The following is a 19,203-nucleotide window of genomic DNA, read 5'->3' as shown; positions in this document are numbered from 1 at the left end:
GTCAATCCATCTTGTTGAGGGTCTTCCTCTTTTCCACTGACCCTGTATTTACCAAGCATGATGTCCTTCTCCAGGAACTGATCCCTCCTGACAATATGCCCAAAGTATGTAAGATGCAGTCTCGCCATCCTTGCTTCTAAGGAGCATTCTGGTTCTACTTCTTCCAAGACAGATTTGCTCTTTCTTTTGGCAGTCCAGCGTATATTCAATATTCTTCACCAACACCGTAATTCAAAGGCGTCAACTCTTCTTCTGTCTTCCTTATTCATTGTCCAGCTTTCACATGCGTATGGTGTGATTGAAAATACCATGACCTGGGTCAGGCGCACCTTAGTCTTCAGGGTGACATCTTTGTTTTTTAGCACTTTGAAGAGGTCCTTTGCAGCATATTTGCCCAATGCAATTCGTCTTTTGATTTCTTGACTGCTGCTTCCATGGTGTTGATTGTGGATCCAAAGAAATCCTTGACAACTTCAATCTTCTCTCCATTTATCATGATGCTACTTATTGGTCCAGTAGTGAGGATTTTCGTTTTCTTTATGTTGAGGTGTAATCCATACTGAAGGCTGTGGTTTTTGATCTTCAGCAGTGAACGCTTCAAGTCGTCCTCAATTTCAGCAAGCAAGGTTGTGTCATCTGCATATTGTAGGCTGTTAATGAGCCTTCCTCCCATCCTGATGCCCTGTTCTTCTTCATACAGTCTGGCTTCTCAGATTATTTGCTCAGCATACAGATTGAATAAGTATGGTGAAAGGATACAACCCTGATGTACACCTTTCCTGACTTCCAACCATGCAGTATCCCCTTGTTCTGTTTGGACGGCTGCCTCCTGATCTATGTACAGGTTCCTCATGAGCACAATTAAGTGTTCTGGAATCCCCATTCTTTGCCATGTTATCCATAATTTGTTAGAATCCACACAGTCGAATGCCTTTGCATAGTCTATGAAACGCAGGTAAACATCCTTCTGGTATTTTCTGCTTTCAGCCAGGATCCATCTGACATCAGCAATGATATCCCTGGTTCCACGTCCAGAATTCGGCCTGAATTTCTGGCTGTTCCTGTGGATGTACTGCTGCAGCTGCTTTTGAATGATCTTCAGCAAAATTTTGCTTGCTTGTGATATTAATGATATTGTTTTATAATTTCCACATTCGGTTGCATCACCTTTCTTGGGAATAGGCATAAATATGGATCTCTTCAGTCATTTGGCCAGGAAGCTATCTTCAAAATTTCCTGGCATAGACGAGTGAGCACTTTCAGTGCTGCATCCTTTTGTTGAAACATCTCAGTTGATATTCTGTCAATTCCTGGCGTTTGTTCTTCGCCAGTGCCTTCAGTGTAACTTGGAATTCCTCCCTCGGCACCATCGGTTCCTGACCGTATGCTACCTGTTGAAATGGTTTAACGTCAACTAGTTCTTTTTGGTATAATGACTCTGTGTATTCCTTCCATCTTCTTTTGAAGCTTCCTGCATCATTTAATATTTTTCCCACAGAATCCTTCACTATTGCAACTTGAGGCTTGAATTTTTTCTCCAGTTCTTTCAGCTTGAGAGACACCGGGCATGTTCTTCCCTTTTGGTTTTCTATCCCCAGCTCTTTGCACATGTCATTATTACAACACTTTATTTTGTCTTCTCAAGCCATCCTTTGAAGTCTTCTGTTTAGTTCTTTTACTTCATCATTTCTTCCTTTTGCTTCATATATATACATCTATATATCTGTATATCTATGTATCTATATATATATGGAAACCCTGGTGGCGTAGTAGTTAAGTGCTGAGGCTGCTGACCAAAGGGTCGGAAGTCCAAATCCGCCAGGCGCTCCTTGGAAATTCTGTGGGGCAGTTCTACTCTGTCCTATAGGGTCACCATAAGCCGGAATCAACTCAACGGCACTGGGTTTGGTTTTGGTTTGTTTATATATATATATAGATATAGATATATATATGCTTGTGTGTGCGTATAAGCCAGGGCATTCTGTGGGAAACACATGGAATTGACACACCTCTTGTCCTCATACTGCTTTCTTCTCCCAGCTACCTTTGGGACATCTCTCTTCTCAAGAAGACTCCTCTACCTCCAGGACAGAAGCCACTAGTAGATAACAAAATGAGGTTCTAATTTTATGAAGCATATGATTAAACTACTGAAATCTTGTCTATCTTTTCACTTTGTCTGCTCTGTATCTCTAACTCACAGTCCTCTTTAGGCCTCTCTTAGATCATGGGAACTCCTTACCACCTCTCTTCCTTCCATTTACTTCCCATATAAAACACTAATCTGATTATTTCTCCTGTGGTAATTTAAAATAATTCCATAGCTCTTCATTGACTTCAAGATAAAATGTCTAGCTCCCTGTGAGGTCTACAGGGCAATCTCTACAATCTGGCTCTCTTCTCTAACCTCAACCATCCCTTTGGCCTCATACTTAACACTTCAATAGCTTGGAGATCCCTACCTGTGCCATGCTTTCACAGGTATCTGTGTTATGCAATGTGGATGCCTCACATGCTATTTCCTTTGCCTTGAACTCCCTTTTCTTGGTTGATCACTCAAAGAATTCTTCCTTGTCCTAAAAAGATATTGCTGAAGAATTGCCTTTTCTGTAAAGCCTTTATCAAAATCTGCCCCCCAAAACACCTTGAAGGTAGGCATTGTTGCCCTTGGCATCTTACCATATGTCTGCCACATGAAAAGATAGTAAATAATCAATAAATGAATAAACAAAGCAAAACAAACAAACAAAAAAAACAAACCCGCTGCCATCAAGTGGATTCTAACTCATAGCAACCTTAGAGGACAGAGTAGAACTGCCCCACAGGGCTTCCACAAAGTGGCTAGGGGATTTGAACTGCCAACCTGTCATGGATTGAATTGTGCCCCCCAGAAATATGTGTCAACTTGGTTAGGCTATGATTCTAAGTATTGTGTGGTTATCTTCCATTTGTGATTTTCCTATGTTTTATTAATCATAATCTCTGCCAGTGGTTAAAGAGGATTAGGGTAGGCTATAACACCCTTGCTCAGATCACATTCCTGATCCAATGCAAAGGGAGTTTCCCTGGAGTGTGGCCTGCACCACCTTTTATCTTACAAGAGATAAAAAGAAAGGGAACCAAGTAGAGAGTTGGGGGCCTCATACCACCAAGAAAGCAGTGCCAGAAGCAGTGCATGTCCTTTGGACCTGGGGTTTCTGCGTGGAGAAGCTCCTAGTCCAGGGGAAGACTACGACAAGGACCTTCCTCAGAGCTGACAGAGAAAGCCTTCCCCTGGAGCTGACACCCTGAATTTGGACTTCTAGCCTACTAGCCTGTGAGAGAATAAATTTCTCTTTGTTGAAGCTATCCACTTGTGGCATTTCTGTTATAGCAGCACTAGATGACTAAGATACAACCTTTTGGTTAACAGCTGAACTCTTCACCACCATGTCATCACGGCTACCAAAAAATTTATACATATGATAAATGGATACATATAATATTTAATTATTTAACATTAAATTGAATTTTTTCCCAAGAAAATTGAACAATTTCCATGAGTCCACCTAAAAACAAACATAAAAAAAAAAACTGCTCAATTACAACTTCCTGTTTCTCCCACTAGAATTTAACCATTACAAAACTGTCAGCATATGAAACATATGGTATGTCTTGTACATAACAGTTTTGATAGCTAATCACTATTTTCCAAATTAATTAATTCTGGCATTAAGTACCTTTATCATATGGTCCCAACAAATTTAGCATTACTCAGCTAGACTTGATATGTACAGAAAATTCTGTGTTGGGTCAACTCCCGCATTTGTCATGCTACTTCTATAACATGGTATGTCTCTCATCTCACACAAATGTACAAATTCTATCACAAACAAGCCAGCTCTAAAGTCATTTCTTTCATAAAAACTTTCCAGATTGTACCAACAAGACATGACCCACCTCTGTCCACAACCATATTTGCACCTTTCTGATGGCTGTCATATTCCACCTTGCAGAGGTGTTGCACACTTCTCTCACCCCCTTCCTTGATCCCATGCTTCTACAGGGCAGGGGCTGTGTCTTACTTCTCTTCATCCCTATCCGCACTTTGTCTCAAGGGACACTCAGTAAACATTTACTGAATTCCCCTGAAACAAACCTGCTATATTGGTGGCAAAGTGATAGCCTGTGCCCTGGAATGCTACAGCATTGGTATGGATCTTCAGTAAAAAAAAAAAAAAAAAATGTTAATTAAAAAAAAAAGGGCAGTGTATTTACTGGAACTACAGTTTCCATCCAGTTACCAGAAGGGGAAAAAAAAAAAAAAAAAGACCACACACTAAATTTTTTAGTGGTAAGCAGGTATGCACATGTCAATACTATTAAATAGAGACGGCCATCAATTTTCACAGGTACCCAGTGCTTAAAGAGAGTGCTAAGATCAATTCCAGCACTACTGCCTGAAGAGCCATTATATGTCAACGACAAGAAAAAGGTGAACAGGTTATGGAAGCTGACTTAGTCTGCAGAAACTCAAGCAATACCACCTATCTCAGGACTGGCCAAACAGCTCTCAAAACTCACCATCTCACATTTGTAACCTTGTCACACTGCCTAAAATTCTCTCAAGTACTGGCTTATGTAGGTAAAAACATGTTACCTTCTAAGATGTGCATTTCTCACCCAGCAATGGTGAAATAACTGATTTCAGACCAACCCTCCCAATGAGTAAAAGTGGGCAAAACATTAAAAATCTTCTGTTTTTAGGTTATCAAGGCAGCAAGGACTTGCTACACCATAATCCTAGAGGAAGGAAGCAAAAATGTCACTTTGGTGCTAAAGTGTGCCTGACACAAGCCATCATCTGTCTTTTCATTTGCCTCATATGCATATGAAAGCTGGACAATGAAAAAGGAAGACAGAAGAATTGATGCATTTGAATTGTGGTGTTGGCAAAGAATATTGAATATACCGTGAACAATGGCCAGAAGAACAAACAAATCAGGATAGAGACGACAGAGGAAAGAGTCATTGAACTTGAAAACATCAATAGAAATTATCTACAGAAGAGAGAGAAAAAGACTTGTGCGAAATACCAAAATTTCTAATATACAAGGGGAGCCCTGGTAGCACAGTGGTTAACCAAAAAGGCAGCTGCTAACCAAGAAGGTTGGCAATTTGAATCCACCAGCTGCCCCTTGGAAAACCTATGGGGCAGTTCTACTCAGTCCTATAGGGTCTCTATGAGTCAAAACCAACTTGACAACAACAGATTTGGTTTTGGTTTTAATATACAGGCAACTGGAATCCCAAAAAGAGAGGAAAGATTGTGGCTGAATTACCATGGACTTCACTTCAGACTCTATAGGAGGTGAGGAGACAGTGGCAAAACATCTTTAAAGTGCTAAAAAAGAAAAAACGTCAACTTAGAGCACTATACATCAAGTAGTACTAATCCAGCAAAAATATACATCAAGTATGAAGGCAATATAAAGGCATTTACGGGTAAAGAAAAGCTAAGAAAATCTGTTGTCAGCAAACTGCACTATAAAAAGTGCTAAAGGATGTTACTCAGGCTAAAGGAAATGATACCAGAGAAACAAATGAAGAGCATCAAAAATGGTATCCATCTGGATAAATTTATTATTACTTTTTTTTTACACATATACTTTTCTGGCACTCAGACATTTAGATTACAGAATGTTAGAACAGGAAGGGACGATTATGGTTATATAGCACAAACTCCCCATTTTACAGGTGGAATATCTGAAGCTCAGAAAGGAAGTGCCTTGCTCAAGGCTATAGAGCAAATCTATGTCTCCAGTAAAGTCCAGCATTCGTACTCTCCTGCTCATGTGACTTCAGTCCCTAAGCACAACTGGAGACACACTGCATATCCTGCACTAGATCAGCAACCCTTCTCGGCCTTCACTTCTCTACCTCCCAGTTTCCTAATCTATAAAATGGGTTTAATGAATGGTACCCACCTCATAGGCTTCTTATGAAGATTTAAAATATATAAAGCATTCGGAAGACTGCCTGGCACAGAGGAGGTGCAATACAATGATGCTTGCTGCATGCATTTTCTAAAGCCTGCAACATCTCCCTGCTGACATATTCCAGGAGAAAAGCAAAAGTCAAAATGGGATAGTATTTGAATGAAAAGAAGGTCACAGGCTAGAAGTTCACTTTTCATGCCCCACTAACCATTTTAGTGTGGCAGCTCCTGAGAAAAGCTACAAATGAAGAAGACAAGAACCACTATTTCTATCTTTAGAATCATTGCCATAAGCAAACAATTATTAGTAATAGAAAAAAATAGAAAAGATATGAACACTTAAGATAAATACTAAAATAAGAAAGGTTTTTTTTTTGCAAAGAAAATGGAATTTAGATAACATAGTAATTCAGTAATCAATCTCTGGTCACAAAAGAAAAAACACCTGACCTCAACATAAACCATCACGCAACTACGCATTAGTGGCTACAGTCCAGTATAATTTTCGATATTTCTGATTAGTCAAATCTGTTAATCACAGCACAGTAAGAATGCCCCAATAGAAGTTGACCTAGACAGCAGGAAAAATTAAAAAGAAAGCAAATCCCATCCCATACGTCATGAATATTCTTAATAAAATGTGCATAATGAGAGATAAATGCAATTAACACGAAGTCAGTAATATAATCACATTCCCCCTGAGAAAATCAGCAGAATACGGACATAAAAGAGTGCCAGTAAGTACCTCAGAGAAGAGCTGGCGTCTCATTTTACAACAGATTTCTGAGATACAGAAGACCAGAACATTCATAAGGTCACTCCCCAATTCTATTTAGAGGCACAGGGTGGCTGCTGAGGCCGCCGTTCTGCTTACCATTTCTTCAACATAAGGATAAAGCATATCTCCAAAGTATTCTGTAGCTTCGATTGGAAGCTGTGCCGGCAAATTGTCAATGGAACACATCAGAATCCCAGAGCCTTCCACACTAGGAGAAGCAATGTTTTATTCAGATGTACAGAATTATATTTGTACACTCTAACTTTTCCAGAGGTCTACTCTTATATTTGTGTCCCTGTCATTTATAATTCTGTATAAAGTATACAAGAAAATAGACCAGACTTTTCAAACAAAACGTTTTCATTCTTCAGCAGCCCAACTCCCAGTTAAATATACTATATATATAAGTGTTCACATTTGCATGGGGTTTCTCTAGCAAAAGTTTTAACATGTTTGAGCTTCTCTCTCCAAATTTGCACAACCTTTGTAAAGATGTAGAATATTGAGTAATTTAACAAGTATATCATGGTAAGTATGATGTATTATTCTAAATCTCTCACCATCTAATAACTTTAGCCAACTCACCTGTCGTGAATAATATGCTGGTCTGCATCATACATGCAGAAGGGGCGCTCTATTGTCGTATACTCAGTCATAAACTCTATAGATCCTCCTGTGTCAGCTGAAATGTCACATATTGCCACAAGTCTGAAAATAACATCAATACTTAGATGAGAGCACAGAACTATGAAGTTTCCAAAAAGACTAAAACTGAATAAAAATGAAAGGTGCTTGGAATAATTTTCAATGTGGAAGCCAAACATTTTCCAGACCCTTTGGTTCTTTTTTCCTACAGCTCACTGTTAAAACCACTGTGTTCTTCTGGAATGCCAAGAATCTTTCCAATACAAATTTTATTCTCTCCAGGCAAAAATAAATAAACAAAAGTGGAAAATCCCTTCCCTAGAGAAATCATTGACAACGGACTACTTACAGTTAACCTAGTTATCCATCTTTAGATAACTTACAAAGGTTTGATTATACCACCTCTGTCCTGTTTAGTACTACAAAATTTCACATTATTGCACAGAAATCTCTAGAATTATGAATAAAATGATCAGCCCAGCATTCTAAACCCTTTAGAAGTCGACCAGAATTTTCCTGCCCAATGTCCAATTACCACTTGCCTATACAAACCCTAGGAGCCCTGGTGGCACAGCGGTTAAGTGCTTGGCTGCTAACACAAAAGGTCGGCAGCTCAAACCCACCAGCTGCTCCATGGGAGAAAGATGTGGCAGTCAGCTTCTGTAAAGATTACATCCTTGGAAACACTATGGGGCAGTTATACTCTGTGCTATAGGGTCACTATGAGTCAAGCACCAATCCTATCACCAGAAATTCTCATCTTCCTCTCTACCCATCTAAATCTTCAATTATCCTTTTTAAGGCTTTACTGAGCCCAGTGCTCCTACTTTCTTCTAAACTCTATGACACTGATTGCTGATAACACTCTCTTGGCATTTATATGCTGCCTTATAGCTTCAATTTATGTTTTCTGTGGATGTCTTTTTTCTCCAGCTACATTTTGGAGGCAGCAACTATCTTTTACTTTTCTCTGCCTTTCAGCTTAGCAGAGTTCTCACGCAGACCAGGCATTCCACAAATATTTATTGATTAATCAATTCAACACTCAATAAATATTTGTGTGCCTGTTATGTCAGGTAACGTATTGGGTGCCTGTTACCAAGATAAAAATGTCCCCTAGCCTTAAAGCGATTAAGTTCTAGTAGGACTGGAGAAAAATCATACACATAGAAAAATAAGTGATCATGAATTTCAGGAAAAATAGAAAACAACAGAATAACGAGCTAAAGAAAACTGAGACTTCAGAAGCAATGGAAGATCTTTCTGAGGAGATGATATTTGTCCAACAGGTGGAGTCACAGAAGCCAAGAGAAGAGGATTTCAAGAAGGAGGCAAGGTTAACTGTGTCAAATGCCACCAAGAGGTTCAATAAGAAAAGAGCAAACAGTCATTAATAATCAAGACCAGTGACTTGCAGGAACGTTAGATTCTTTGAGTTCCTCATAGCAGGCACTGCTGTTAAAAACTGCCAAGGTTATTAAACTACAGTCCTTACTTGTGCGGCAGTGCAGGGCAGCCTTCAACACTAGGAACTGAGGACTTGACAGGAGCCAGGAGACTCTGGGCATCTTGCCGGGTTAGCAGGCGAGGGGTGTTTTGTTCCCAGTAGATTCCATTAATTAAACAAGTTGTATAAGGTGCAATCTGGAAAGCAAGTTCCAAATTCGATGAGAAAAAAATAATAATAGCCTGTCTCAATGCAGTGTGCTGAATTGGCACTTTCATTTGCCAGGTTAGTGGCCATCTTTTGAAGCGAAGACAATACATAACCACTCAGATTTCGGTGTAGAGTTTTCCCATGATAGAGAAATATATGAACATAAATATATTAATACTCTCATTCTGTGATGTACTGCCTAGCAAAGAAAAAGGAAAGGAGAGTCAAGTGACCTTGCACTCTATGTCTAGCTCAACCACCAGTACAGTGTGATCTGACTCATGCTATCTCAACTTCTCTGAGCTCTGTTTTCCTTACCTACCAGGTGGGCTAATACATACCCCATTCCTCAGAGGAAGGCTATGAGATTAAATCAGATAACATCTGTAAGCTCCATGGAGAAAAATGCTACATGCATGCATACACGGTAACTGGGTCATTATTAAGTTGTAGAATGCATCCAATCACCAGTATTTCTGGTGAAGAGAGAAGGGATGGAAATTTACTCAATCCAAAATTATTCAGTTTTAGCTAGTTTCATAATGTTTGTTTCTCAAGCATCTCAAGCACTCTCAAGCTACAGATAAGACTCCCCTTTATAACATGCTTTACATGTCATAACAGCTTAATTTCTTACCAGAATCCAAAAATGCTATGCTGTTCACACATATTAAAAATTATTTAAAGCATTCCTTTTTCACAATAAATGAATGCATTTTGGGTTTTGATTCACGTTGGTTCTATTGGGGAAGGACTGTTGCATAACCAATGACTACAGAATACACAAATATACCGTACTTCGTATGGGATGATGCCAGTTGATCCCCATCAAAAGGACTTAAACATCCGTAAGTAGTTTTTTTCTACAGTGGGCACAGGTCTGTTCTTAGATAGCCACACTATTTCACCCTGGTACGCTGTAATCAGTGGCATGCATTTCAGAATGGCTAACTGAGGTTAGGACTGCTATTGGTGGTCATCGAACATATAAACCTAGGTTCAGATCAAATTTTACAGACATAGTGCTTTGCCAACAGTGCTAACAGTCCAGGATAAATACAGAAAGAAATCCACAGGAAACGGTTTGGAGCTATGAAGCACGTGCAGAACTAAAGTAGAAACAGAGACAGTAAAGCAAAAGGCATACCCACAGCGACCACCAAAACCACTAAGCAAAGGCTACTCCACAATTAAGAGCCAACTCCTGCGGCCAGCTGGTGGTCCCCAAAGAACTTAGGACAAGTCAATATGGGAAATTTAAAATAAATGTTTTTTGTTTTTTTAAAACAAATGTACTCATTCATAATATCTCTCCTTGAAAACAATCTAATAATAGTGTATCATAAGCAACCAACTCAAAAGCTGACTGTGGTACTCACATCGGTATTAAAACGACTTATGTAGCGCTCAGGATATCTGTCATACTCTACAGGATCATAGATACCATCTGTTTTCCTGACAAGATGATGATGGCGACTTAACACCGTCCCATACACTTTCCTGAGGTCTTGCAGAGGACAAAGAAATTAGTAAAGTGGCTGACAAATTATGAAGATTTATGGTGATAAAATATTATAACACACAGACTGTTAAAAAACTGTAAAACATACAGGTGCTCTTTCCCCCCTTTCCTCCAATACCTCCAGTTAGGGAAACTTCTTTTAATTCGTGAGGCTCCACGTATTCATAAGGTAGTTCATTGAATACTTCTTGAGCTCCCTGTAAAGTCAATAGGAGAAGAGCCAACATTGTTTCTTGCAAAAATTTCTGTTGATTTTCCCTACTGTCACATAGGTCCACTTGCCCTGCAACCAGGACAGCAACGTGGAAATATGCATGGAACTCTTACCCACAGTCTCCAAGCCAGCTTTCATTCCAGTTTAAACAGTACTCCTTAAAAGGGGCATAATTTTTTTACTTAAGTTACTCAGAGCAACAAGGGTGCTGAGAAATGATGGTACAATGAAATACTTCTATTTCCCTTTTGTTCCATCGCGGAATTAATTCTAGTGGAGAAACTATACTTACTTCAAAAGAAAAAATCAGGTCACTATCTCACAATATAATACAAATAGTGACCTCCTATGTGCAAAATATTTTATTGTCTTTGACAAAAGATCTATTTTATAATTATAAGTTTCTCCGGGGGATCACAAATGTATTCTCAAAATCATTCCAAAAGGCAGAAAGTATTAATTCCAGTCTTTAAAAGAAGAAACTTCTTAGTATCTTATTGTCAAAGCTCTCCTACAGAAGTTTTGAAAATTGACATCTTGGGGTCCCTCCCAAACTTTTGGGCATCTGAGCGGTGGAGGTAAAATAGATCACCCCAAGAAAAGACCTTCACTCTCGCTAACAAGAAGTTATCCCTTTCAAATTAAATAAAAATAAAAAAACCCAAGCCTCAAAAATCAACTAAAAAATATTTGGACCACTGGTCTTCCTTCACTATCAGAAAATTACATAGGTAAGAAAAGGACAAAATCCCGAGTATCCATTCATGGGAAAAGCAGTGCTCTGAAATGCCCACATTCTTTGGGATAGTTTCAGAGCCTCAAGCTGTTTTACAGGAAAAAGGCAGGTAGGATTTACCTTAGATACATTACCAGTCCCTGTGAACACAAATGTTAAGGGCCCTATGGACTTTGGCATCAAACCCAGAGATATTTCATAGCCAGCATCGCGGACAGCTTGCACAGCCTGACTGCTGTTCCTGTAGTTATGAGCCATGCCAATGTGCTAGAAGTAAGCACATGTGATTCTGGTTAGTCTACGAGCTGAGATATTGTTCTGTTCTAAAAGTGTGATACTTACTTCCAAAAAATAAACAAAAAAAAGTCTCACCATAAAAGGTGTGTGATGTCCCAGAGCAAGGAGCCTTAAACCCATTCCGTGTAAAATGTTGATCATCCCTATTGCAGAATCAGACCAATAGAAAGACCATTATTAGTTGAAAGGAGTTGAAGCTGTTCTCTCTGCCCTTCCTTCAACCTGCTTGGTGCCCTGAGGAATCACAGACCATAGCATCTCAGATTTGGAAGGGGTCTTTGTAGCCTTGGAGCCCTGGTGGCCCAGTGGTTTAAAAGCTCAGCTACTAATTCAAAAGCAGTTTGAATCCACCAGCTGCTCCTTGGAAACTCTATGGGGCAGCTCTACTCTGACCTATAGGGTCACTGTCAGTCAGAATCAACTCAACTGCAAGGGTTTGGTTTGGTTTTTGGTTTTCAGTAGCCTAAGTAGATATATCCCCCTCAACTTCCTGCCACCAAATGCACTAACCCAGCTGCATCCCCTCCTCCTGTCTAAGGTTCATCTCTACACTTGCAGATTCCATTACATACATTCTACAGATTCCATTCCTTCCTGACTTCCCATGGAATTCACTCCTGAAATATTTCCTTCACTATCTCTTTCTAATGGATAATTTTTATCAGCATTTAAATATGCTCCAGTCTTTCCCGTACCTACAAAAAATAAAAACAAAATCACCATTGACCTTAGGACCCCCAACAACTATTTAGTGGCCTAAATAGCTAAGCTGAATGGACATTTTTCAGATTTTGACTTGTCAGAAGAACTGGGCAATATAGACTCTTCCCTCTTCCTTGAAACACTCTCTTCTCTCAACATCCCTAACTTGAACATTTTCAACCTACATTTCTGTAGACGCCTCTTCTCCTGCCCTTTCCTGTTATATTAGTGTTCTCTGCCCTTTCCTTACACATTAGTCACCCTCAGAATTCTGTCCTGGGCCCTATTCTCTTCAATCTTTTTTTTTTTTTTTTCCTAAGTAATCTCATCCAGTCCTAAATTTCAAATCCTGTCTGTTTGCTGAAGACCCCAAATCTGTATCTTCAATACAGAAATGTCTTTTAATTTTAAGACCTAGCCAATAACCTTATGGATGTCTCAAACTGGATATCCTTCAGATTGTAACAAAGACCTCAGCATCCATTCTCCCTTTATTCCTTTTAGGAATACAACCTTCCCTCTCCATGTTCCCACCAAGCAAATAAGGCCAAAGACATGACCTACCTTATTTTGACCTTAAAATAGTCTAATATGATACAAAATCATAACCTATTGCGGTTGTTTCTCGACTGAGAAGAGTACAGAATGCTAATCAGGACAAAAACAATCTAAGCTTTTTTGTCAAACTCCAGTTCTTGTTCTTTCTAGACTGTTCCTCTGTTTGTCCCTGCCCTGTGCCTTTTCCCATTTTTCCCTTTTCTCCTTTTCCCTTTCTTCTGCTCCCCAATGTCTTATCACCAAATTAGGCTCTCCCTCTAGCCTTCCAAACAGGATACCTGAAAAAATCACAGCCTGTCTATAGTCGTTACATTTCTCCTTGCTCTTTTTCTTTTCAATTTTGTAATAAAATATATTTTCAATAATTTATCTCCTATTCCTCTGATATTTATCACACTTAATCATACTCTATGCTGATTTTTATTGGTGGGAATGAACCCTTCCATCCCCTTGCCACAGGAAAAAATAAAGACAAAAACATACAGTTATTCCTCAGGCAAAGTTAGAAAGCTGGTGATGTAAAAGCCCTCGCATACCTACCTGCCACACCTGCCCACTGTCCAAATGCCACTACCCGCATTCCTCTATGATCCACCATTTTCTCATAATCAATAAGTCGGATTTCCTGAAGAAAGGATCAGAATTTCAAATCAAGCCCATTAAGCTTGATATCAACGAGTAAAAGCACATATATGAGTGTTATGGATTGAATTATGTCCCCAAAAAATACATGTTATAAATCCTAATCTCTGTGCCTGTGGTTATAATCCCATTTGTGGGTTGTCTTTTTTATGTTAATGAGGCAGGATTAGTGTAGGGTATATCTTGAGTCAATCTTTTTTGAGATCTAAAAGAGATTAAACTAGTGAGCTGAGGAGAGATGGGACGAAAGCCACATGCAGATCCCCCAGGAGCAGAAGCTCAGAAGAGACAAGGACCTTCCTCCAGAGCCAACCAAGAGAGAAAGACTTGCCCTAGAGCCAGCACCCTGAATTTGGACTTCTAACCTCCTGAACTGTGAGGAAACAAATTTCTGTTTGTTAAAGCCATCCACTTGTGGTATTTCTGTTTTAGCAGCACCAGATAACTAAGACAATGAGTAAGAAACTATTTCACATTTTTTCCTCTTATAAAATATATCTTGACTTGCTAACAGAAGTTGCCATGAGGTGGTCCATGAACTATTTAGAAAATGCCAGGTCACAAACCAATCGCAGGAATCACTGAGAGAGAATGAAGATGAAAAAAAACGTTCCTAGCAAGATGCTAAATACCCCTTGATGGTAGTCAGTGAAATAATAAATGTATAATTTCCTTGAACTTTCTTCCCCTGGACCAGCTACAAATGTGTCTGCATCCCCACTCATCTTCATATCCTTCTTTCCTGTCCCTCCTCCTATTTGAAACTAATCCCTGTGAGATAGATCCCAGCTATTTTCCATGTCCTCCAAGACCACTCTCCTTCAACTATTACCTCTTTTCTGCATCATCTGTCTTTTCACTGGCTCATTCCTCTCAGCCTGAACCCACCAAGGTCTCCTCTACCTTAAAAGCAATAACAACACTCCCTCTCAAGTCCTTATACAAAGCTCTTTCTCTCTCTCTTGCCCTTTGTCTCTCTATCCAACTTTCTACAGGTAAGCTGCATTTCAAAAGTACCAAATGCCTTCTTTTCACTTCCATCACTAATTTCTCATTCTTCCTTTTTCCTTGCAAGCCTTTCCCTCTCTTGGGAAAGCCTTATTAACTCATGCTTAAAAGTTATTGAAATATCGTAATTAGAGAATGTTTTAAATGGTCATTTTATTTCCTCAAGGATCATACCATATTTACCAAGTGCATGAATTTAAGGATGTTGTTGAATATTCACCTAACTCCAAGTAATTGGTTTCAAAATGCTGCCAAAAAGCAGTCCTGCTGGGTCTGTTTTTATTAAGTTTCTTGGAATGAACAAAATTTCACATAACAAAAGTGATTCAAAAATACTTTTTAAAGAGTTTACTTGCTTAAGGTGAAACATTCCTCTTATAATATTATTTTTATTAATTACTTTTTGAAGTTGTTCTTCAAAAACAATGCAAATTAACTATAGCCCAGGTCCGGTGTATTTGAAAATAATATCAATGAACTCTATATTTCTATTTAAAAAAAAAAAAACACGTCTTCTTGCTGTCGAGCCTATTTCTACTCATAGCGACCCTAAATGACAGAGTAGAACTGCCCCATAGGGTTTTCAAGGAGTGCCTGGTGGATTCAAACTGCTGACCTTTTGGTTAGCACCTGTAGCTCTTAACCACTACACCACCAGGGTTTTCTATATTCCTACATAAAATACATTTTCCTGCATTGTGAACTCTCCTATCCTCTCCACAATTTTCAGACTATAGTCTAATTTTTAATGCTCAAACATCCTTACCCCAGGACTTTGACCTTGGACTTCCTCTCTATCTGCTCACTTCCTGCATTCATCCAGTTTCATGTTTTTCAATACCATCTAGTCTCTGACAGCTGCAATCTCTAGCTCAGGTCACCATCCTGAGCTACAGGTTCATATCCAACAGACACTCAGCATGTTCACTTGAATGCCAAAGAGGCATCTCAAACTCAACAGGCCCTAAACTCAACTCCTGACCCTCCCAGACAAGACTGCTTCTCTTTCATTCCCATCTCAATCTATGGCAACACCTTCTTTCCAGCTGCTTGGGCCAAAACCTTGGAAACATCCCTGGCTCCTCTCTTCTTCTCACACCCCACCCATGAATCCTGCAAGACCCAATGTCTAAAATACATGCAGGATCTAAATGCCCATGTATCACAACCACCATTTCCACAAGTGTGGTACAAGCCACCAACATCTGTGGCCCAGAGTCTAGACTAGCCTAGACTAACAGTCTCCTTACCAATCGTGCTCTTTTTGCCTACCCCAACTACTGGTATGTTCCCACAGCAGGGAGGATTAGCTTTTCTTCTCATTGTGGGAAAAATATACACCACTTACCATTTTAACCATTTTTAAGTGTACAATTCAATAACATGAATTACATTCACCAGGCCGTGCAACCATCACCATTATATATTTTCAAATGTTTTGCGTCCTCCTAAACGGAAACTCAGTACTCCTTACTAATAACCCCCCATTTCCTCCTCCCCCCAGTTCCTGGTAACAATTAATAAACTTTTATTCCCAGAATCAACTAGACAGCAGTGGGTTTTTTGGTTTTGGTATTCGCCTCAGAATAAGCTTTTTAGAGCATGATCTTCTCTAACCTTCCACTCAGAAAGACCCTCAAGCCTTTGCACTACTATTCTCTCTGCTTGAAATACTCTTTGCCAAATGGATATGGCTTATTCTCTCCCGTCTTTCAAATTTTTGCTCAAATGCCAACTTCTTGATGAGGTCCTCCCTAGCCATCCTATTTAAACCAGCATCCTCTCTTCTCCCAGTGTCCAGCATTCCTTTTCTCCTTCTATATTTATTTCCATTACACTTACACCAAGTGAAACAAAAAATGTATTATTATTTGCTTATCATCTGTCTTCTCCCACTAGAATGTAAACTCTGTGAAGACAGGAATATCTTACCATTTTGCACTTTCATGCAGTGAACAGTGTCAGATACATCGCAGGCATGCAGCCGATATTTGTTGCTTGTAACTACCCTATATTTTAAACAGCTGCTAGCTTTTCCAACGTATTTGTATCCCATAAAGTGCTTTTTCCCATGATGAATGTTAATAAAAACAAAAATGGTTTGCAGTCCAGCTCTGGCACCACAGAGCTGTGCAAACTCAGCTAAGTCAATTTACCTCTCTGGGCCCCATCTGAAAAATAAGAGTAGTGGATTATATGGTCCCTAGGTTCTTTTCAGCTCTAAAATTCTACTTGGTAGTAATGGAAAAATTGGTTTTAGAATTGGTGGTCATTTGGAGGAAAAGCTTTTATCATTCTTTCCATATAAGACTATAAAAAGAATGGACTATGCTTGGTTCCTGTCATTACAAACCCTAAACTTGCACAGCAGAGGAGCCCTGAAGAGCAGCAGAACTGTCCAGGCACCAACTTGTAGACCACTCTTCCCGTGGATGTGAGTAACATGAGGTGATGTATTTCCTTGATGATGAAAGAAAACTAAAACTCCATGGAGAGCTAAAAGCAAAAATTATTATTCATCCATGTTAACATTTCTGAATATCGGTCACTAATTACCTGTTTTAGGATCTCATCCAGCAAGGCCATATTGGCCTCTTGCGCTTTTATTGTGTGGGAGAAGAAGGCATAGGTCTTCTTGGGCATTAATTTTTCCTCTGGGGGTCTCTTAACTCCCAAAATCAGACAAGCTTCAGAAATATCTTCCTGAAGAATACCACCAGCTTTGACGTATTCCTGGGAACGTAATTTTGATTAAAGATTATTCCCCTCATTTTCTGAATTCCTATTTCCTTTAACAAATAGGGGTGGCGAATAAAGGCATAACCTTCTGAAGGAATAACAATTCTGTACAGATTAGAACAAATAATAGGACAAATACTTCTAATGTTTTTCCTTGCGTGTTAAAGAAAATCCATCATGCTTGAGTTCTATAGCAAAAAAAAAAAAAATTTGAAAATTTAGCACATACTCATATTGAAGAACAGTTTATAGCTTTATTACAACCACTATCATATGCAATTTAAATAACTATACTTGTGAAATGCATATTTTGTACCAACAATGCACCGACTGAAACTTTAAATGTTAGATAGTGATTCACTGCTCAGTTACATTTTTAAAAGATAAGACATATATCTACAATGTTTACTTTTCATTTCTTTTGGTTCAGTTAGTATTGAGCCACCTAGGAAACTTTAGTATTTATGACTATTCTATTTCGTACAATAGGGAGCCCTGGTGGTGCAGCGGTTAAAGTGCTCGGCTGTTAATCAAAAGGTCTGTGGTTTTCAGATAACTGGGAGCTCCTAAAAATCAAACACCTATGCTCATCTAAAGACTTCACCAAAAGAGTAAAAAGACCACCTACAGACTGGGAAAGAATTTTCAGCTATGACCTCTCCGACCAGTGCCTGATCTCTAAAATCTACATGATTCTGTCAAAACTCAACCACAAAAAGACAAACAACCCAATCAAGAAGTGGGCAAAGGATATGAACACACACTTCACTAAAGAAGATACTCAGGCAGCTAACACATACATGAGAAAATGCTCTCGATCATTAGCCATTAGAGAAATGCAGATTAAAACTACGATGAGATTCCATCTCACTCCAACAAGGCTGGCATTAATCCAAAAAACACAAAATAATAAATGTTGGAGAGGCTGCGGAGAGATTGGAACTCTTATACACTGCTGGTGGGGATGTAAAATGGTACAACCACTTTGGAAATCTATCTGGCATTATCTTAAACAGTTAGAAATAGAACTACCATACAACCCAGAAATCCCACTCCTCGGAATATACCCTAGAGAAACAAGAGCCTTCACACAAACAGATATATGCACACCCATGTTTATTGCAGCTCTGTTTACAATAGCAAAAAGCTGGAAGCAACCAAGGTGTCCATCAACGGATGAATGGCTAAATGAATTGTGGTATATTCACACAATGGAATACTACACATCGATAAAGAACAATGACGAGTCTGTGAAACATTTCATAACATGGAGGAACCTGGAAGGCATTATGCTGAGCGAAATCAGAGGCAAAAGGACAAATATTGTATAAGACCACTATTATAAGATCTTGAGAAATAGTATAAACTGAGAAGAACACATACTTTTGTGGTTACGAGGGGGGGAGGGAGGGAGGGAGGGAGAGGGTTTTTTTTTTACTGATTAACTAGTAGATAAGAACTGCTTTAGGTGAAGGGAAGGACAACACTCAATACATGGAAGGTCAGCTCAATTGGACTGGACCAAAAGCAAAGAAGTTTCCAGGATAAAATGAATGCTTCAAAGGTCAGCGGAGCAAGGGCGGGGGTTTGGGAACCATGGTGTAAGGGGACTTCTAAGTCAATTGGCAAAATAATTCTATTATGAAAACATTCTGCATCCCACTTCGAAATGTGGCATCTGGGGTCTTAAATGCTAACAAGCGGCCATCTAAGATGCATCAATTGGTC

The 19,203-nt window shown here is 39.2% G+C and overlaps 1 protein-coding gene across 5 annotated transcripts in view; it reads right to left on the bottom strand.

Moving 5' to 3' along the window:
- The window catches only part of AASS (aminoadipate-semialdehyde synthase), a 70,796-nt gene that overhangs the window by 33,950 nt on the left and 17,643 nt on the right, over positions 1-19,203 (bottom strand). For 4 of the 5 annotated variants that reach the window (XR_007518438.1, XM_049893867.1, XM_049893868.1 and 1 more), the window contains exons 3-11: positions 17,293-17,469; positions 13,627-13,711; positions 11,902-11,969; positions 11,650-11,796; positions 10,698-10,776; positions 10,437-10,564; positions 8,896-9,044; positions 7,341-7,463; positions 6,852-6,963 (exon numbers count right to left, since the gene is read on the bottom strand). Coding sequence is in view for 4 of the 5 variants with exons in the window: in XM_049893867.1 (XP_049749824.1) it covers positions 6,852-6,963; positions 7,341-7,463; positions 8,896-9,044; positions 10,437-10,564; positions 10,698-10,776; positions 11,650-11,796; positions 11,902-11,969; positions 13,627-13,711; positions 17,293-17,469 (1,068 nt within the window). In the remaining variant the exon portion in view is untranslated. Of the gene's footprint in view, positions 1-6,851; positions 6,964-7,340; positions 7,464-8,895; positions 9,045-10,436; positions 10,565-10,697; positions 10,777-11,649; positions 11,797-11,901; positions 11,970-13,626; positions 13,712-17,292; positions 17,470-19,203 lie in introns of those variants that run through there. The other variant, XM_049893871.1, reaches the window with a different exon arrangement.

This window comes from Elephas maximus, chromosome 8 (genome assembly GCF_024166365.1).
Source record: "Elephas maximus indicus isolate mEleMax1 chromosome 8, mEleMax1 primary haplotype, whole genome shotgun sequence".
Lineage (NCBI taxonomy): Eukaryota > Metazoa > Chordata > Mammalia > Proboscidea > Elephantidae > Elephas > Elephas maximus.
This window is presented reverse-complemented; position numbering and strand designations above follow the sequence as displayed.